This window comes from Quercus lobata, chromosome 10, assembly GCF_001633185.2.
Source record: "Quercus lobata isolate SW786 chromosome 10, ValleyOak3.0 Primary Assembly, whole genome shotgun sequence".
NCBI classification, from domain to species: Eukaryota; Viridiplantae; Streptophyta; class Magnoliopsida; order Fagales; family Fagaceae; genus Quercus; species Quercus lobata.
This window is the reverse complement of record NC_044913.1, coordinates 16,779,449-16,801,557: the sequence shown is the minus strand read 5'-3', so window position 1 is coordinate 16,801,557 and position 22,109 is coordinate 16,779,449. Positions and strand designations below refer to the sequence as shown.

The 22,109-nt window shown below is 36.2% G+C and overlaps 2 protein-coding genes and 1 long non-coding RNA gene across 3 annotated transcripts; 2 read left to right on the top strand and 1 right to left on the bottom strand.

Moving 5' to 3' along the window:
• Positions 1-5,783: 5,783 nt before the first annotated feature.
• LOC115962820 (glutathione S-transferase U9) lies at positions 5,784-9,626 on the bottom strand. The gene is made up of 2 exons (XM_031081692.1): positions 9,246-9,626; positions 5,784-6,360 (listed from the first exon to the last, which is right to left on the bottom strand). The coding sequence occupies exons 1-2, from the start codon at positions 9,564-9,566 to the stop codon at positions 5,983-5,985; spliced, it is 699 nt and encodes a 232-aa protein (XP_030937552.1). The 5' UTR covers positions 9,567-9,626; the 3' UTR covers positions 5,784-5,982.
• A 341-nt stretch (positions 9,627-9,967) lies between these two features.
• LOC115963139 lies at positions 9,968-11,127 on the top strand. Its single transcript, XR_004085718.1, has 3 exons — positions 9,968-10,475; positions 10,906-11,012; positions 11,096-11,127. It is a non-coding gene; the product is annotated as an uncharacterized LOC115963139 (long non-coding RNA).
• A 40-nt stretch (positions 11,128-11,167) lies between these two features.
• On the top strand, positions 11,168-18,048 carry LOC115964423 (serine/threonine-protein phosphatase 7 long form homolog). The gene is made up of 6 exons (XM_031083734.1): positions 11,168-11,853; positions 12,026-12,113; positions 15,238-15,636; positions 16,735-17,419; positions 17,520-17,604; positions 17,686-18,048. The coding sequence occupies exons 1-5, from the start codon at positions 11,168-11,170 to the stop codon at positions 17,567-17,569; spliced, it is 1,908 nt and encodes a 635-aa protein (XP_030939594.1). The 3' UTR covers positions 17,570-17,604; positions 17,686-18,048.
• The last annotated feature ends 4,061 nt before the right edge of the window (positions 18,049-22,109 follow it).

Below are 22,109 nucleotides of genomic sequence, written 5' to 3'. Positions count from 1 at the left end.
CTATTAAATAAAATTAGTATTCCAATCTTTTAATCATATTATTCAACTTCCTGCCCATGGGGTCATGAGTCACCTCGAAAATCTCATGAACTAGATTAACCTTGAGTCCTCCAAATTTAGGTTAGATGCTAAGAAGTAACGTAACAACCACGCGCGATACCACCTATATATTGATTATATTCCTCATGTGAGGATACAAAAAGTCATTTTATTAGAGTCTTACAAATTTTGATGTTGTTGAGGTGACAAAATAAGTCTCGACCTAACACCTTTTTTTTTTTTTGGGTAAATTCCGTTAACCTCCCCTGAGGTTTGGACAAATACCACTCAGGTCCAAGATATTTTTAAATTAACCAATTAAGACCCTAAAAGACAACTTAATTCCTAACACCCCAAACTCCGTAACCCCCTCTGTTACTCATTTTTCTTACCCGGTCTCTTCTCTCTCTAACTCTCTCTAGTCTCTTCTCTCTTGTTCCTCTCCCTCAAACCACTCTTCACTCATCTCTGTCTCTAACCTTAAATTTGCTCCAATTTTACCCGTACCCAATCCCAACCAAACCCACAACAACAAAACCCAAATCTTACAACAAAACTCAAATCCAAAAAATTCAAAAAAATCCCAGCCAAACCCACAACGAAACCCAAATCTTATAACAAAACTCAAATCCAAAAAAAACTCAAAACAAACCAACCACCACATCAGAAGCCACAACCACCCCCACTCCAAATCCACCCATATTGGAAGTGGCTCCGATTCAATTGATCCGAACCCAAATATAAAAGCTTTCAAACCAAGATTTGCCTAAAAATGTTTCAAGTTGGCTTCAATTCGAACCCAAATCTAACGATTTTGAACCCATATTTAGTTTGTGTTGGCTCTGATTTGGTTCATAATATTGAGAAAACCGCCACCATATGGGCTAAAAAACCAACCTCAGGTGGTCTTGATCAATGCTGGTCAAAGGAAAATCGCCCACAACGATTTAGTTGCGAAAGTGCCCAAAAATATTCCCGATTCAATTGATGAACAACCTTGAGAGAGTGGGTTGAGTTGGAGAGAGAGAGAGGGCCAAGAGAGAGAGAAACATATGGGGCAAGAGAGAGAAAAGAGATCTCAAAGAGAATGAGTGGAACGAGAGAGAAGAGACAAGTCTGAGTGAGGGAAAGAAAAATAGTAACGGAGGCAGTTATGGTGTTAGGGGTGTTAGGGATTAAGTTGTCTTTTAGGGACCTAATTAGTTAATTTTAAAATATCTTGGACCCGAGTGGTATTTGTCCAAACCTCAAGGGAGGTTAATGGAATTTACCTCTCTCTCTCTCTCTCTCTCCGGCATGATAAAGATGAATTGCGTTATATTAAAATACTGTAACATAGTTATAGTGGCTCCTTAAAACGTTTCAATGGACAAACGTGCAATGAAAACTGAAAAGAGAGTAGAAGCTTGTTAAGGCGAAAAATAGTTTCTTTTTGTATTGGGACACCACGGTTCAGAAAACAAATAAACCAAAAAAAAAATAAAAATGCTCACCACCACACCTTCAATGGCTATACTTTTGGTCTCAGTTGTTCACGTGATGTGATTTTAAATTTCAAGTTTAGGACAATTTTTTAGATGTATGTATTTGGTTGGACCTTAGTGCAATGACAAGTGCTTTCACCAAAAGCGACATGTCGTAAGTTCAAGTTCTAAAATCAATATCTTTAAGATAAATTAGAGATAGTAAGCATGCCTACTCCTAACTCTTCAAAAGTGGGAGCTTTGTAATAAGCAAATTAATGGTCACTACATTTACAGTTATACACTCTTCTCTATCACCTACCAGCACTACATCGAAGGCCTACCATCTACGAACTCAAGGTCATTTACCATCTACGAAAGGAATTCTAAAACTCACAATTTTTGTTCTTTATATGTAACTTAGAATTTTGTTCTTAATTTGTACATCTAAATTTTTATTATTGATTAGTAGTATGTAATTACAATTTAACTGGAATGTAAGCCAAATGCTGTGTTTTATTAATTCGCTCAATTACATGATTTGCAGATCAAAATTGTTGTTCTTAATCTATTCACAAGATTTTCCCCCTTATTTCAAGCTTATTTATTTTTGATGCATGAAGCAAATTTACGAGTGTAAATTCAAAAAATAAAATTTCTTGAATGGTTGAATGTGTACTTTTTCTTTTAATTTTTAACTCATTGATTTGGAGGGTGAAATTTGAATTCCAAAATGATACGTTGTAAAGTGTGAGGAAAAAAAAAGTGCTTGGAACACTATGTTTGGAATTGTTATGCACATACAACAAGAGAGAGAGAGAGAACTCTCTGTTATCACTACTTTCTAGAATAAGGAGAACATTAAATGTTGGATGAGATATTATATAGAGATAGGCAATAAGATTTAGACATGTGTTTGATATTGATTTAAATGAAAATAATAATATAATTTAGATTATATGATGAACATTAAGTTTTACGTAAAGAGTAATGAGGAGTTTTATCATTTTAAGTATTATGTGATATGAGAGGCTTACCATATGTTACCTATTGCACACTGACTTGTCAGAGTTTAGGGAATTGGGGAAGACATGCCAAGCAACATGTTTCCTTTATCAACTTTGAACTGCTGGAGTTTTACTGAACATACTTCTTGGCCCTCCAAACCACAACTCTCAAAATTCCTCCGATGAAACTCATGAGCTTGGATTATGAGCTGAAAATAAGATGATGTGCCATGAGCTTGAACCATGGGCTTTGATGAAATAATATCGCCATGGGTTTTGGACCATAGACTTTGGTGTTGTTTTTTGTAAATATGGGCTATTTTGGGCTTTATAAGAGATTTTCTCAAAATCTATAATTTATTGATGTGGTGCAGGTGTACCGTGGGCCGAGATCACAAGCTTCACCTATGGTTAGTCTTGGAGGAAGGAAATTCACATGCCAGACATCAATGTAAGAAAAAAGTGGACTATCTACTAACAGAGCCTAACTGAACGCTTGCTAGGTGGAATATATAGGGTCAACACCAAGTATCAAATGAGATGCTCGGAGTTGTCCATCCTCGTGAACAAACATCTCTGACCTAAGTACAAAATTTTGGTCCTGAACGTGCACTACTCTAAGGTCTGGCTTAAACCTTTTACTCTCTACACAGAAATAACACAAAAACTGGTTAGTAACCAATTGATCAAAACAATCACAAGTACAATTAACAAAACGCAGTTAAGTAAATGTGCTCAGTACTGATCCATATCACACAGCGAGAATGCATAGGGGAGCTCATCGACAAACCAGTTGCCGCTCACCCGTACAAACTCTCCAGCCGAATTCCTATTTGAGTTAGGTAGGCACCAAATAAGCCATACACTCATGTCCCTGGTCTTTAAATAGTAATATGTTCTAATGTTTCCGCATAAACTATACATAAAATTGATGTCATGGTAATTCAGTTGCAACCCGAACAATTGGTTCAACCTATTGACACAACTCACCACTCAGTAAAAATTAGGGGGGAGTTGGTTGGGACATAGACCATAAAATCTAAGGGTGCTTATGATGAGAGGGTCAACGGGGAACCTAACCCCACCCTTAAGAATGGCCATCAAGGGAAAGAACGTTGTGTTTACACCACGACACCTTTGGATGTCGATATCTCCCTCATGACAATAGGCAATATCAACGTCCTTAGGGACGTTGTAGGCAACCCTAAAACTAGCCAACGAGGCTTCCGAAGATAAAAGATGAGAATAGCCCATTTTCAAAACCAGATTCCTAAACTACGATCAAGAGAGAACTAAATGAAATAGAAAGAATAAGAGGAAAGACAAAGGAAACTTACTTTGGGCTCTAGGAAAGTAGGGTGTTCTGGACTGAATGATGAACGCATAGAGAGGTATGCACAACAGAGAGGGAGTTTGGAGAATGAAAATGAAAAAGTGAAGTAGAGTTCCAGAAGGAACTATTTATAGGAGCCAAAAGGGGGAATAAATGATATTCAATAAATGAGAAGGAGGGAAACCCTACAAATCCCTACCTTAACTGTCACACGCATGCCGCCTCAGTTCATGAACCGTCAGACAATGATGACGGTTGAACCAACAGTCAGATATAACGCACCTTTTGAGGGCGCATTAATGGGTCTCTCAATCGTCCAATATCTACCTGTTAAGCTTCCTAGATGGTTACTGTCTCTTGGATTCCTTGATTCGTCCCCGGGGGCCGAGCACGAATCAAAAGGAAAAGTGAATAAACATAAGACAACCATAATAAAAAAGAAAACCTCAATTTATTGATTCAAAGTGAGAATTTATAATTGTCAAGATATAAAAAAGGAAAATACTTAGTTTTGTTCCTGGAATATACAAAAATACATGATTTTTATTTCCTAGTTACATTTTAAAAAAAATGAAAATACAAGAATAGTCCAAAACCAATGATCTAAAATTGGACGCAAAGCTATGGAGTAGTAAGGTGTTAAGCACCTAGCCATTATGTGAATGTGAAAAAAATACAGGTGAATCTAAACGAGATTAAACTAACTTGTAACCCAATTGTCCCAACCTGACAAACTAATCTTGATCTGACAAGATTAGTTTGTCAGGTTTGCTTAAAGAAAATTAAAAGAAACTCACTCTTCATTTCGCTCTGAAATTAATATATATTTCACCCGACTGACGAAATTCTAGCCAAAATACCAATTTAGGCTAATACGGGCCATAATTTAGGACAATACAGAACATGAGACACCTACACCGAATTATACACCAACACAAAAAACAGAAAGGTATTTAAACATTGCTTTTAAGCCTATAAATAAACCCCTCCACTCCATTCCAAACCATCTACACTCATTCAGAATTCCTTAGAGAAATTATATCCATCTACTATCACCCATATTATACCATTACATAATTTCCTTTATGCTTAGTTGATTTGGCTCTTTTCATGGTGGTTTCTTGGAATCGCCCTCTTGAAAACGAGCCTCTCACTCATGGGATTCAAATTACTATTCCTATCACCCTTATCTTCTTGATACTACTTTTTTTTTTTTTGAGTCTTGCTAGAACCAAGCACTCACTATTCCATTTGCACACAAAGTTGCAGAAGACAGTTAATCGAGGGACAAATCAAATTAAATTTCCAATAAATGAGTCATTTAATTTCCAATTTAGGCTTGTAGCCCATTGCACATGGAGTTCATAGTTGGTTTTTAGACCTATAATCAGGTGGTGGCTCCTATCTTCGCATAATCCAAAGCTATTCGTGTACACCCGGGACAATTTCTAGTATGGGCCCACACCAAACTGCCCGAGCCAGCTTCGCAGTTATCCGTCAATATGGAGATACCCCTTGGAACCGATGCAAGCCCCTCGGGGCGCTCACAAGATTCAAGATTAAAACTGGTTGAAAGAATAGCTTGATATCATTTGAAGATGTTGCTAATAGTGACAGATTATAGATGGTTGGGAATAAAGCTTTGTGACTTCTTGAGGGCTTAGTAATGAAAATTACAAGCAAAACTAGATTTGACCAATTTAGGTGTAGTCTCTCATCCACAAACACCATGTAATTACACACACAAAAATCTATTTTAGTGGCATTAAGATACTAGTTAGAAGTTTTGAACTCAAGATCTTATAAATCTCATAAACCTTGAGTACTACTAGACCAAGCACTTGGATTTAGTCTAAGTTTTCCATTGCTACTACATAGTTAGTGGAGTTATATATTATCACCAGAAAGAATGTAAATTTGCAAGCAAAATTTTTTGATATTGAAACTAAATTTATTAGACAAAAGTGGCCACATATGCCTTAGAACAACCAGAAAACCGGAAGAAGAGTAGAAAAACAACACAAAACTGGAAATAGTAAAGTGCTAGTAAAACCCAACAACCTATGCAGTTTCTTTGCTGCCACTTATTTGATGCACTTAATGGGCTATAGAGCTAAGAACCAACATCAATTTGTGAGGATCAAACTGATGCAGAGTTGAGAGCATTTTGTCTCATGAATTTGAGAGCTCCCACCACCTTTTCATGAGGGGGGAGTGCCCCTTTCACCACAGGTAACTCAAGTAGAACTTTCAACCTAGAAAATAGAAGTGGAGAAGTCTTCTCTGGGTCTATAAGCTTCAGACCAAGGACTTCTTCCTGAGCCTTATAGGAGCCAAATGTAGATACTATTACAATGTCCAGGAGTCCCACATTCTCTTGGTTAATGATTGGAATGCCCTCTGGAAAAATGCTCTTAATTCCCTCTTCAAGCAAGCTTAATTTCTCAGACACTTCCTTCACGGCTTTCTCTTGTGCTTCTCCATCTATTTTGAGTATTAAGACCATGTTCTCAAATACCTGCATGCCAGAACTTACAAGGTATTAGTCTGATTATGGCTTAGTTTTTTTTTTTAAACTAGTTGCGGACCCTGCGCGTTGCACGTGATAATATTTTTAAAGTAGTCTTATTAATAAATATAAATAATTTGGACTAATTTAAGAAATAGTAATGTAATTAACAGTCATATTTTCATTTATTATAATGAAAATCACATATGTAATGTATATAATTTCTATCATACAAAAATCAAAGCAATATAACTTTTCTTTAGAACATAAAAGGTAAGTTAACGAAAATATTAATTTTTTTAATAAAAGTTATTTATAATATTTTGTGCATCATTAAAAAGTATATAAAATTTGGAAGTTATTCTTTTAGTTTTAAACAAAATTTCCCAAACCCAATATTTCTACCATACAATCAAAAATACTAAGAAACGTATTTAAAAATTAATAAAACTAAAAAAAATTAAATTTAAAATAAATTAAAAAAAAAGGGAAAAATAAAAGATTGTAACTATTTTTTCTTTCAGAAAAAAAAGAGTACAATTCCAAAGGGGAAAAAGTAGAGAATTTTTTTTGAAAAAAGAGAAAGTATTGTGTTAATGTTGTCATAATCTAAACTAATCCAACATCTAATCCAACATGTGAAAAATTAATAGACTAATAAAATTGAATTTATTTTCTTAAAAATCTCAAAGAATACACTAATAAGATAAAGATGATGAAGAATAATATAAAATATTTGTAAACACTTAAAACAATTACTCAAGCATCTAAGAATGTCATATAACAAAGACATAACAATTTACTACAAATTTGTTAAACAAAATATTTTTAAATAGTGAAAGGAATATGCACGAAGACCATTGTTTTCAACTACATTAACTGTTTCTTCATCAGCTTATTTAAACTATCCTGTTGTTTTCCAAATAAACTAAAACCTTACAACAAATATGACATATTATAATATGATTTTTTCCCCAAATTAGAACTATTAGGTTCTAAAAGTTTAGAACAATTGGAAAATCGTGAACACAAACTTGTCTAGATATAGATCTTATAGTCTATAGGTATTATTAGACAATGCTCAAGGTGATTCAAGTCAAGATTTAAGAACAAGCAAGCTGTAGAAAAAAGAATTTAGAATTTGCCTGGTTCGATCGATCGAAAGACAGGCTCGACCGATCGAAACTCGTATCTACAGAATTTTAAGTTGGCCCAAATAGTAGTTCAAGCTCATTAAGGATTAAGGTTTCAGATCTACTTCTTATAGTATATAAAGGAAACCCTAAGCATATTTTTAGAAGGATTTTCAAAGAGAAAAGAGTGTGCCTCTTTTGTATCTAGGGTTTTGTACTCAAAAAGCTCTCTCATGTCTTCTACCGGTGTTATTCCTTGAAGTATCTCAAGATCTGGTGTTGTAGAAGTTGTTACCTTCTCTAGTCATCAAAGATGTTGATGATCTAAACTTTCAAGGGTGATCTTGGAGTCACAAACAGGAAAGTTTGTGTTTTTTATCACAAGTGTGGGTGCTTGTGTTGCAAAGTCCAAGGAAAGCAGTAATCCGTAGACTCGGAGCTATTATGAGGTCGTGGTAGTAAGTTTTCTACTTGAGATAGCAATAGAATGTTAGTAGTCTAAATTCTATTGTACAAATTAATTCTTTCATAGTGGATTTTCTTTTTACCTTGAGGATAGCTAAGTTAAATCCTCCTCAGGTTTTTTACCGGTTTGGTTTTCCTGGGTTATCATATCGTTTGTTCTTTATATTTCCGCATTATTTACATGATATGATTTGAATGTGTTAACTTATATCTGAATAATTTATCTAAGTAATCACTTGGCTAAATAACTAGATTGACAACTTGTGTTTTAAGGGGTCTAAAGACGTACAAGATCAACAAATAACACCATTCATTAAATGTATTTAGTGTTGTAAATAAAATGATAAAAAAAAATTGCATCAAGGAACACATATGAATTAGTCAATAATAGGATAATGATGGTACAAAACTCTAGTTGGAGATCCTTCTATAGGCAATTATCAAGTTGTATTTTTTCTACCATCAATAATTAGGCAAGACTTGTAAATACATTTTTAGTAATAAACAATCAAAAGTATAATTCTAAAAAAACAAAAATATTCATCAATTTAATGTAGAAATGCAAGAAAATAATAATAATAAATCCAACAAAAAATGAAAAAAAAAAATTGAGAGAGAGAGAACTTTTTTTGTATAGGAAAAATATGCATAGAATGGAAGAGTGACAAATTTATAGTAAGAGAATGAAAATAAGAAGATAGAAAATTAAATTTAAATAATATTTAAATTTAAAACCGCTCAAGAGTAATATATGTAGACAACACTTTTGTTTTGATTTTCCATTGATTTATTGTTTAGTTATAACATCAAAATTAAAATAGATGAATATGTAAAATTAAAACTGTCTAAAATGAATTTGTAAAGTCAATATATTTATATACTTAATATTGTAAAAAATTAAAGATAGAAAATAGATATGAAAAAGACTAATGATGTGGCGGATGAGGTGACTTAACTAAAGCGTAGTAGCAATAAATGTTACGCTTCACCTTTTAGATATATATAGATATAGATGATAGATTTTTTTTTTTTTTTTTTTTTTGAGAAACTAGATGATAGATTGTTTGGCGTGTGTTCTACACCGATTAGTATGTTCACATTTATAGGTCTAAAATAATATATTCTTAAACTATGTATTTCTGCCTATATATGTAGATGAAGTAGTCCAATTGCATTTATTGTCACCTCAATTTGTTTACATTTTGTAATAAAAATTGTATTAACTTTTTATGATAAGCAATGGTTATATATATACCGTATAAAATGGTGAGAATTTAAGCTAACAATTTCACTAACCTGTTGGTGGACAAAGCTAGCCCAGAAGCGAATTTGTGCTCTTTTATATGGATCTTCAGGTAGAAATCGAGGCCCATTCTTCCAGGTTTCATCAATATATTCGAGGATGATGAGTGACTCAACAATGGGTTTTCCATTATGAACAAGTACTGGAACCTTCTTATGGACAGGGTTGTACTTGAGCAACAGTGAGCTTTTGTTCTTCAGATCTTCTTCTACGTACTCGTAGGGTATCCCTTTAAATTTGAGGGCTAGTTCCACCCTCCTAACGTAAGGACTAGCAAAAAATCCATGCAGACTCACTTTGTTTTCTTCTGCCATCTTTCTCTATATGAAAGTTGCTATGTCTATGTCTAACACTCTAAATATCTCTCTCAAACTGATAGTGAGATTAAAAATGTAATGGAGGCTTTATATATAGTTGTTTGTCCTTCCCCAAGATAGCTACCTTCAACTTTCTTGTACAAAAAGACATTAAAATAAAAATAAAAATGGCTCGTCATGGATTACGTCAGTCAATAGTCAACAGCCTAATAGTTATACAACTTTTGTTTATTTTATACATAATAAGAAGAAAAAAACGAAATCTATACATGGTCATAAGGAACAGATTAGCGTAAGAGCAGCCCTATTAGAAAACCAAACATGTATTAGTATATTATATACTGACCTTCCACGAACTATATATGGTACTTGGTACTGTGGCCACAAGAGGGGAAGCACCATATTTATATTCTTCCAGATTAAAGCTAGAGACATCTTCTCATTGGCCAAAAGATGCATCTTGTTCTTCAAGAATTCTTGGAGAAAATGGGCAATTACCCTTTTTTGGGAAATTAAACATACGTTTGCCCTCTTTCTGAAACTAAACAGGGAACTGCCCCTGTTTTGTAACTCGACAATAGAGAAATCGAGTTTTAATGAATAACTCAATATTTGGATAGTCGAGTTAGTCTGACACTTCGAATTTTTCCCAATAAAAAAATGTTTGTGTAGACGGTCATAACTCGGGAAACTGGAAATCGAGTTCTTTTCAGCGGTTTGAATCAATAGGACCCTAACGTCTCACAACGCTATTCAGTCACTCGCTCTCCCTGTACACTCTCTTTCCCTCGCTCTCTGCCATCACTCTCTCTCCACACTCTGTCTCTCTCGCTCTGTGATCAGGCTTCCCCACTCTTCCTCGAGTCTCCATCAGTCGTCGTTGGTTCCCGCCGCCGCTGATTACAGGTACGGTCCTCTCCCTCTGAAATATTTACTGATGTTGGTTAATGTTAGGTTGCGTTTTGTGTGGGATTTTGATTATTTTGTTGAAACTTAAGGAAATAGTAAATTTACTTATGAAGATGAGAATTTCGTTGATTTTCTCATTAATGAGTTTAAATGTGCTTGGGGTTTTGATTAGGGGTTTTGGCAAATCGAGTGGTGTTATAACTTATATTTTCATAAATAGTTAATTAATAATTATCCTAAGCTTTAAGAAGTGATTTAAATAGTTCTGAAATAATTTTTTTTATGGTAAGTTCTTATTTATTTAAGAAGTGATGTTGAAAATCTTGTGCTCAAAATATAATGTCTTACTGAATCTATGCTTTTATTTTATATTAAATGTGGTTTACTTGTTAGAAAATTGCTAACAATGTATTTGCTGCCATGTCAGATATGCAGGCACTAGATAGAGTGCGGCCTGGACCCGATGTGGATACCCAGTTGTCCCAGCAGCCGAATCATCGGTCAAGTCCGCTTTGGAGGTGCGCCGCTGACGAGGTATGTAGTAGTATTATTAATACATGTTTGTTTTATAATTACCTCGTGTTTAATCTCCTAACACAATACTCGTCCGTGTGCAGGAGGCGCCTGGCATGATAAAGGTTCGACGCCGTAAATATGTATTGCCACAGGGTGGGTTAGATCCACGTATCATGCAACACATAGATGCAGCAGGGTTGACTGGTTTATTCAAGGTTCCTGATATGGAGGTCGACCACGCCTTGATCACGGCGTTGGTTGAGCGGTGGCGTCCGGAGACGCACACGTTCCACTTACCCCATGGAGAAATGGGTATCACCTTGCAAGATATGGAGGTGATGCTGGGGCTTCCGGTGGATGGGTTGCCTGTCACTGGGAAGACAGACTACATATGGAATGAGCTGTGCGAACAGTTGTTGGGCCATAAACCTCCACCCTCGATACCAAACTCAAACAAGTCTATCCTTGCTGGGGCGAGGATAAGATACACCTGGCTTGATGCACAGTTTGCCGATCCCTTAGTTGCGGACGCTGCTGACGAAGTCGTGCAGCAACATGCCCGCTACCACCTACTTGTACGGATGGGGGCCCTCTTGTTCATGGACAGGTCTGCGGACCGGGTCTCACTGCTGCCTTTGCAGTTGCTCAACCCAGTCAGCAATGCGAGACGGTATAGCTGGGGTAGTGCAGCATTGGCCTGGCTGTATAGGCAACTTTGTGGTGCATCGAAGAAGGATGCGATGCAGATTGGAGGAGCACTCTTGTTGGTGCAGCTATGGGCCTATTCAAGGTTCCCACAATTATGCCCTGTTGTGAGGCCGCCTCTACCGCCAGTGCACTTAGGGCCCCTTGCCATTAGGTACATTCATTGAGTTCTCGTTATTTGTCTCTTTCATATAATTAAAAATATGCCAAACTAACAAACGAAAGAAACTTATCAATGCTTAGTATATGGATGTGAAATATAAAAGCAAAGTTTGTTAAATGTAAGGTTCAGTAATGAGCATTTGTCGACACCTCATGTTTGGTAGGTGGAGCGGGCCAAAATGCACCGCAGAGCATGCCACACACGTCCTTGCTGCGTACCGGGCGTCACTGGCTACAGTACGGGCGGAGCAGGTATTCGGTTAATTTAGTTTGAATTCTTATGACCACGTTTCCCTCAATTCTTATGACTACGGGCTGAGCACGTTTCCCTCAAATGCACCGCACATGCTTTTATTTTCGTTTCCCTCAATTTTTATTTTATTTTGAATTCTTGGATTGTTGTAGGAATGAGTTGATTTCATAATACCATCCAATCATTTTGTTTGATACTTGGATTTCCATCCCATCATTTAACTCAATTGGAATGTCCATCGTGAAGTACTTCACATTAGAACTTCCATTTGTAGCACCTGCATGAATACTTGCTCGTCCTTACATAAAGTAAAACAAAAGAAAAAAATTCTTGAATGTTAAATCAAAGGGTTTTTTCCAAATTGGGTTGGATTGAAGGGTTTTTTCCAATGCAACCCAACTCACATGACTCAGGTTAAGTTGGGTTAAATCAATGGGTTATATATAAATTTAGTCATATATATATAAAGTAGAATTTGGCTATATTCTTCATTATGTACGGAAACGTTTGTGATTTACACCGAAAAAAAAAAAAAAAAACACAGAATAAATTGTCCCTTTTCCAAGATGTTTGAAGCATGTGCAACATGCGCAAAAGATTGAGCATGAAGTCTTGGTTTAGTGCAAGACAGTGAGTTCAAACTTGTGTTGCAACCAAAAAACAAAAACTCCACCAATTGTTACAAATGTCATTAAGCTGATGCAATGAAGAGAAGACGCACATATTGGATTATGTAATTGGTTATAATTCTTTTAGAGAGAGTTTGAATCTTTGATAGTTGTTATACTTCAATATTAAAGCTTTAAAATAGAAATTTTTTTTAGAACTGTTGAAGCTTATTAATATTTCACACCTTCTGGATTCGCTATAGTTTTGGTGGTTGACTTAGATATTACCACAATTATATTCCAGATTTTCGTTGAATTAAATTTGCTGAGTTAGAGCTTCTCTTCACTGTTGTAATATAGTTGGCTGTTAAATCTCATAAAATGATAAAATTCTTTAAATTTAGAACGTTGGGAAAGCTGCAAATGTTAAACTACGAAAATTTTATCTAATTATTGTGTAATCATGACATGAGAGCAAAAATATAATCCCAATTTGCATTTTTGGCCTAAGTACAGAAACCTGAAAGAATGATGACATTATTGATCATTGGCCCGTAAAACACATGATCACTTCTCTGGCTTTCATTGAAATTTGAAATTAAGCAAACTAAAGGATGGAGTTACTCTGCCTTGAATGTCATAGAGTGACCATAGGCTAAGCCATTGCCATAGCTTGTCCTTGTCCAATGCTGGATGGTTGTCATTGCTTGGGTCCACACTGTGAAATTTCCAAAATACAAAGCCATTAGTGCCCCCCCACTAGGAACTCGAGAGTCCAGGGTATAGGTTAAACCCTTTGTGAGATTTGGGGTTGTTTAGGATGCCAGAGTGAGCACCGAAGATAGTCTCAATTGTTGCTTTGCCTTCAAAAACTTACTAATGTTTGGAGTTTATGCATTTCACTACCCCTGTGACAGAACATAGCAATATTTAGTATTAAGTGACCATCTAAGGTTAATATAAACTTTTATGTTATCTAAACATCCGTTTGGGATGTTCTAGTTGATGGTGTTTTCATAGGTAGTCAATGTGAATCTAAGCTCTTTACAATTCATTGGTGCCACTGGTGCTGCAGGTGGTTTTAGTGTGTGAGCTCCATTTGGGCATAGATATAAGTTTCATAGGTACGATCGAACTCTCTTGGCTAGAAGTTTCATATGTACAATTGCACCAGATTACTATCACGCTCTACTTTAGTCGGTTGTTTTTGCATATAGTCTCAATATATGCTACAAATTTGATTAAACAAATAAAATTTAAGCTTGTACGGTTTGTAATTAAGCTTGTGAAATCACTTGTAATTAATTAATAAAATGTTATGAGCTTAAAACCATAGTTATTGCTCTGCCTAATAAGTAGACAATTTAGTATTTCTTCTTCTAACATAGGGGTATCCAAGATTACAAACATTGTTATTGTGATGCAAAAAACATTGTTACATTGTAAGTTATAAATTACCTTTGCTGAATTGAAGGTTATATTTTTACAGTCTAGTAGAATACTGTTTGACTTCGATTTACGTATTCAAGTGGTATATTTTGAATATGCACAGCCTCGATTGTCTTCTTGGAAAACAATGGCCTAAGTTTAAAGAAACAAATAATTGTTAATCAGTGATATATGAGAAAACATAAAGACGCTTGACACATTACCTCTTGTTGTTGACGTAAATGAAAAGTTAGTTCGTGCTCCTTGCACCAAAGTTGGAGAGCACAATTTAATTGCAGCATGCAACTCCTTAAGTTGTCCCCACTTTAGCTGCCTTAATAGTCCTAAAATTATTAAAAGCTATGGATTATTAACGAGTACTTTATTCATATAATTTTAGAAGCGTGCAAAATATGCTGCTCACCATATTCTTCAAGAGGAATGTAATTTTAGACATTGACATGATTAGTTTGAGATAAGTAAAAGGCTTACGTAATTTCCAACACTAAAATTTATAAGAAATATATATTTACATAGAAATATAATAACAGTATTTGATGAGGATTATACCATGTAATAATTTACATAGCTTCCATTTCTTGCAATATAAAGTGCTACTTGAAATGCAATGTCTTCAGTAGACCTTATAATAGTCATTTTGTTCTCATTCATTGAAACATTGTTAATGACTAATGCAATTAATGTAGCACAATATTTCTATTACGATAAAAAGATTTTGCGAAATCATCAACTTGGACACATCTTACAGCCATAAGGATGCTCTAGTACCCTCCTCTAAGTTTGGTTCAGATTGAAAACCCTAGTATTTGATGGTGTCAGTTAGCTTTGAACCCTGTCCAGCATGTGAACATGGGGCTGAAAATGGTGGACATGAACAACCTAGATCTTTTAATATTTTTTGCAGGTCAATTTTGTTGTTCTTTTACTTTCTGCCCAATAATCCCTGAAGATTTTGTGTACGACTAGAAGCAGACAGAAGATTCCATGCTTTGCATATTACATATCATAAACATAATGTTAAATTAGTATGATGTCTCACTATCACAAACATAATCTACTCATGCAGATTGTATGGGAGCCGTACACGCATACGCTAGGCTCCCTACCTGCGTATTGCACTGCTGGGCAGCATATTTGGAGGGCCGAGGTGCCGTTGATATTCTTTTGGATAGTGGAGTGGCATCATCCTGAGCGAGTCCTCCGTCAGTTTGGGATGAAGCAACCAGTTCCAAGTGTCGTGGATACGTCGACTACCCTTCACAAGATATCCCTTCAGGGTAAATGGGAGAAGAACTGGGAGGTAGAACATGATCCCTTTATTCGGCAATGGGCCAACCGAGTGAATGTAGTTCGCGGGTCCGATCTCCTAGACGATGATGATACGTATCTCGTTGAGTACATGATGTGGTACAATCGCCACACAAGGCGGTACATAACACCAGAGTCTGCGTATTGGGAACTCATGGTGAGGCAACAATTCCTATTTTATGGATGAAACCATTGTTGGATTAAATATCCTCAGCAGCTTTCTCTGTCATTTTGTTTTAAAGTCAAAAAATACTGCATGACATGTCATTATGTTTTAAAGTCAAAATACTGCATGATTTAAGTTGTTCATAACAAACTGAATTTGTCTTGATCCAATTTGTTTGCATGAGGAATGGTTAATGGGCAATGACTAATGATGACCACACCTTTGTTCATATAATTACATTTAACTTTTAAAAAGGGTGGGTTGGATTGGGTTTTATTGTATTTTATTTTATTTTTTGTTTATTATTATTTTTTTTTGTTTTTGGTTGGCTTGTACTTTACAATGGACGGTGCAACTCTGTGTAGTAGTGATAAATTCACATTTCATGATAGTTTAGATAGCCTTTCCTCCAGGACTGATTAATGTATTACATATTCCTTGATAGATATTACCTCTAGGATTGGGAAGTCCCTTACTAAACTGTTGGTAGAATGCAATTCCCAACAGCTTAAAGGTCATTTAAAATCTTGCAAGTATGCAGCAAGGAGATGTGCATTTATACTAGATTCAAGTATGATATATGTTCTAAGTTTTTGGTACTTCCCTTAATTGAAACTTGAAGCTTGCGTTTGATATTTTCAATGCATTTGATTTGGGCGTGTACGTTAGGAAATAATAACTTCAAAATATGTGTCCTGATTGCAATGTGATATTAATGGAGTTGTAAATCTGGTGAAGCCTAGATATAGAAGTGAAATTCTGATATTTTCACTTATGCTAAGATTGAACTTATGTACAACCAACTATACGTGTTTTTTAGGAGTATTATCTCAATGTTTAGATTGCATAGCGATAAACATAACAGGAAACTGAAAATTCCTGAGTGTTGGGTTGGAACTATAAAATTTTGCACAGGGGGGGCCAACCCCTATTTTTATACACTGTCTTTTTAAAGATGCTTCAGAATTATAAGTAATATAAGGATTTCATTAGCTATGTTTGCTACTTTTTCTTTTGATTTTGGAACAGATTTATCCAAGTTTTGCATCATACTTGCGTTCTTGCTTTTATGACGCCCTTGTTTTGTAGGTTCGGACGATGATTAGGTCTATACCGAGGTGCGATGAAGGTTCTGACATGCACACTGACCTTACATTTACACTAGAGCTTGTGGAGGAGCTAGGCCGACTTAAATTGGCGAATGCGCTTGCAGAAGCAGTTGACATTGATACACAGGCCCCAGTTCGTGGCGGGCAACGTGGTGGGTCTCGTGGGGGTGGACATCGTGGAGGTGGTCAAGCTGGTCGCAGCCGTACGACCGAGTCGGCTCCCATCTACGAGGAAGGGAATGAGGAGGGTGTAGAAGAGGCATGGCTTGGCACTGATTGGGTACTGTCTGATGACGACGGCAGGACACCGCGATGCACGCCTGGCGATGGTGCTGGGCCATCCCATACCGTCGATCATCAGGGCACTGTTCCAGCCCACACTACATCCCATGGTGCTAGCACGGACTTTGAGGGCCCTCCTCGTATGTCGCCCCCAGTTTTCAGTGGATCTGCCCATGATGGTGGATGCATATTTGTCCCCACACCAGGCATGCCCACCCCACCTCTAGTGCATGTGGACCCCACCATGTCAGCTCCATCTCAAACCCCCCACGGAGAGGCTGTACAGATTGAGCAGATACCGGCTGAGGACATTGAGCCGGTGGAGGCTTTGCGGAGATCGCGACGCCCGCGTGCGCATGCTCCCGATTGCGGGACCGGTGATGGTATGTACTTCGTCTACACTTCCCATCTTCTTGAGCTACTTGTACTGTGCATTTGATTGATTATGTTAATTTAATTATGCTGTTGTGTCTGATGAAACAGGTAAGATTAGACCTGTCAGGGCATATGGGCGGAAACGAAAAGATCATTAAATGCCTTAGTGTATGCTTATACTTCCTGCCTATAGGTGACTGCATAGTTACGTTTCACTTTTCTTCGAAAGTCGTATTTTTTTTTTAGACCTAACTGCAATGGTGGACACGAAAAGGCCATTGAGCTGGATTGTCCTTGTGTGCTTATTCTTCATGTGTATAGGTGACTGGAATAAGCATGCAAAATGTTCTACTAATTGGGGAGAATCTTGGTGGCTGTGCATCTATTTCTGGATCATTGCTTGGGGAGAATACTGGCTGTCAATGTGTTTGTTGTCAAGAAATTGATATTTTGGAGAAAACCCATAAGGCGTATTGTATTTATTGATGTATTAGGAAGTTTTTCTGCACTTGGAGTTTTGATTGCAATTTGACAAATGTCTGGATTGGTATTCATTTGAAGCCAAACTTTCTTGTGTTTTTGTATGTTGTTAGCTACAGTAAAGTGGGTTGTAAGAGAGTAATTTGTTTTTTTATTTTTGTTATTTTTGTGAGAAACAAATGTGTGGTATTGTTGATAAGCAAGAAGAAGTAATTTGATACTTTCTGTAAAAGAGTTTGATGACGAAGTTTATGCGGATCAATGGCAGAACCAACTCCTTTGTAGCAAATCATTTATCCGAGTCTCTACAATGCTTGGCTAGGTATGTGTCTCTCTCCTAATTTTCTGATTCGCCTTCCCTACAATTCCTAGATTGGTACATCCTCCTTCCCATTTTCTTATTTTTAATCTCCTTTAAATCCCCTCCTCTCTAGAATGATTAGATCTGTGTACATTTGATTACAAGTTCGTTAGTAGGAACTTTGGAGAATAGAATTTATATTTTTTTTTTCTGAGTTCTAGAGCAGCTCACAATATAACTTACCCAAAGCTGAAAACGGCAAAAATCTTAGTTATGTGTGCATGTTTTGTTCCTTTCGCTTCTTGGGGTTTGTAATTGTTATTTATCATTGTATATATTACCTTTTCATTTTGGTAGAAATTGGGAACCCAATGAGAAACATTTAATTGATTATTGATTTTTTCATCAATTAGCCTTCTTATTTTATGATTTTCAGTATATATATATATATATATATGTTGTGTGTGTCATTGGCCAATGAATCAAATCTTGTCCATCATTTGCTTTAATGAAATGATGGAGGCGTTAATGAAAAATTTGCATACTGTTTGAATGTTACTTTTATTGTTTGTGTATTGCCGTTTTTTGGGTTTGAATTATTATCTATGCTTACAAAGGTATATGCATTTTTCTCAATAATTTTCGGTTAGTATCTAATGTCTCCTTCACCACAGCACATTAAGACGTTGGAGAAGTGGCCAACCTTCAGAATCCTGGGAGGCTCATAAGGCAGCAATCCAAGCACTCATAAAGCTGCCTTCAGGCGAGCTTGTTACAGGTATAATATGATTCAGTAGATGACTGTTCTGCTAGATATTGTTTTAGATTTTGTTGGTAGTTGGAACTGGTTACATCAGATTGGAATGCATAGATCCAACTATGTCTTTCACTATGAACTTATGGGGTTCATTTTTATGCTACCACGATTTTAGGTTCAAGTGATACAACTTTAAAACTTTGGAGAGGAAGCAAATGTACACATACTTTTGTTGGGCATACAGGTATTTTTTTCCATTTATTTGCCTTCATTGTGCTTTATATATATATCCTTATCTGCAATGTGTTGAAATCATGTGGGAATGAAAATAATTGTAGATTTTGCAAACTAACGATGCTGTAAAATTTTCTTCTTACATGTCTGTTTGGTGATCATCAAACATATTTTCTTTGAGCTTCCTGTAAGTTAGAAGTGGAAGAAGCATTTAATAAGACTTCTGATCTATAAGTTGGCATTAATTGACCAAACTGTTGACATGGGTAATCCTCATATGTTTAGTGCTTTACATGGTTTGATTGCTAAAAAATTTAGACATGATGATCCCTCTTTGTCTCCTGTGGAGTATTTGATGGGAAAGGAGTGCTTGCACTTTTGACGGAAGTGAGATTGATTCTTGATTTGAAGTTGCTCTTCCGGACATTGTGATAGTGACATTGTATACATATTGTTCCTAAATATGTCGAGTTTTATATAGTAATGTATATAATAATTATTTTTGAGAATTCTTTTGGGAAATATGTATATAATCATTCTAAATAAGCGGACTAATGCTTTGGCATTCATTACCAATCTGACTGGTTTTGTATTTATCTTCACATGATTGAGAGTTGTGTTATTTGCTTCAAACTTGGCTTTATAATATGGCTTTATATATCATTGATAAAACAGATCAAATATAGGCTGATGCACTTGTTCTGAAGGGGATCAGTTGCACATTTGAGGAAGGGCACAAAATACGTATTGTTGGTAGAATTGGCAGTGGCAAGACCACTCTCATAGAGATGAACCTGTTTTGTCCGGTGGAGCTAGCTAGAGGGAAGATATAGTAATGTATTTATTGAAACCTGTAGTATTCCATGTAATGTTCACTTTTTACGTAACTTTTAAATTTTAAGTGTTCATTTTTTTCTAATTCAGAATAATATTACAAGGTACATCATAATTTTAGGGTTTTATTTACTGTGTTTGGGATTCAAGAACCTTTATATAGCTGTGTTATTTGTTTTTTTAGTTGGTTGGTGTCAATTTTTATTCATGGTCATTTTGTTCTGGACTTCCTATATTGTGGCTATTAAAATTTTCAGAATTGACTTGAAGAATTTAGATAATTTTCTAATGTTGGACGATTTACCATCCTTGAAAATGACCAACGATAATAAACACCCTGATGTTTAAGATTTTGTAAAGGTAAAGTCCACAATTAAACAGATATAACCAGGAGCTCAAGCCACCACCAACATCTACGGTATAACAGATGTGGTATTCAGACCAAATTGGGCCTTGCTTCAAACCGACAAGTCTTTGACCACGATGTTTGATCGAATAGTCGAGTAAGTAGGTATTCCCTCAAATGCAGTCTCACATCAATTGGCTACGATTACAAGAGAAATTTCAGTGTTTCAGCCTATGGCGCTACGTAATTTGTAAGAGTGATGGTTCTGAGACCAAAGTGATGCTTTTAACCTGTAAATGTTTAATGACCAAAGATAATGAACACCGTCATATTTACACACCATGATGTTTACAGACATTCAAAATGACCAAATCACAGAAAACACTGTGATCTTCATAATTCATTTTGTGAAAGACCAAACATAATTAATAAATTAATATTGCGAACTTGCTGGTGAAAGACAAAACACAATTAATATAGCGAAGTTTGAAGGTGTCCAAGTTCCAACTCTAAACACACATCACCAGCCTGCTTCTGTAGCACCAACTGTAGTCATATCAAACTCCTTCAATCGTAGCACATGCGCCAACAGACGCTGCTGCTTAGTCAAGTCATGTTCGGTGCTCTACACGATGTGGATACCCAGGTCGACACTGTTTCACACCCACACTCACGTGAATACAGAATTGTGAAATTGGATGCACAGATGTCTCATTTACATCTACTGTTGCAACTACTGCCCACCTTTGATGTGACATTAGGAACATTTAAAATCCTGTTCATATAGCGTTTTTCCGGAAGGGTTTGACATGACAGGCCCTAATAAGTGAAACTGTAATGCCTGGACCGTGAAATGAGGTTATAAATGTACTAGTGATATAATGTTAACTTTCTACCCCGCTAACTTCGTAGATTGATTAAGCTATGAGTCGCAATGCCTCAACATCAAATCGTACAATGCGAAACAAGTTTAGACCTACTTCAACAAATGCATCATCACAAGTTCCAACAGATCAACAACTACATACATACACAGACCACTATGGAGGAAAATGGGTTGGAAAGAAGAGAGATTTCGTTAATATGCCAATATACACGTATGAGAGTCTTGGAAGCGTCGGACACATCATGGTCGGCAAACCTACAAAATTAAGTACAGATACCACCGCAATAGAGTTCACTATAGCAGAACCACCATGGTCAACCCTATACGAGAAGAGGTGTGAGTTAGAGGTGTATTGTCGATGGCACGGGTTACGAGTTCCTAAGGCACGCTCTGCCGAGTTACCTAGAGATGAACCTGCCAACATACTTGCTCGTCTTGAACAAGAGAACAATCAAATGCAAAGGCGACTAGATCGTTTTCACGCAATCCAAAAAGCTAGGAAGCATCTAAAGGGGAAGGCGCAAGAGCAAACCATGAAGTCTATTAATGAAATTACTGCGTTAGATGATGAAACAGATATTTCAGACTTCTCAGATTCAAGCAATGATGATTTCCAAAAATTTCTACCTACGAACATTAGACGTTGTTGTTAATGTCTACACATTATGTGCAATACATGATGTTATTGTTAATGTGTGACAAATGATGATTATGTATGTTCAACTTTTGCAACTCTAAAGATTAACTGTTTATTACTTTTGGCTAAGTTTATGTGAAATCACTTTCTCATTTTTTTCATACGTGTTCTTTGTTGCTACATTCAAGTAATGTGGGTCATGGACGAACAATGTCCTTTGCTT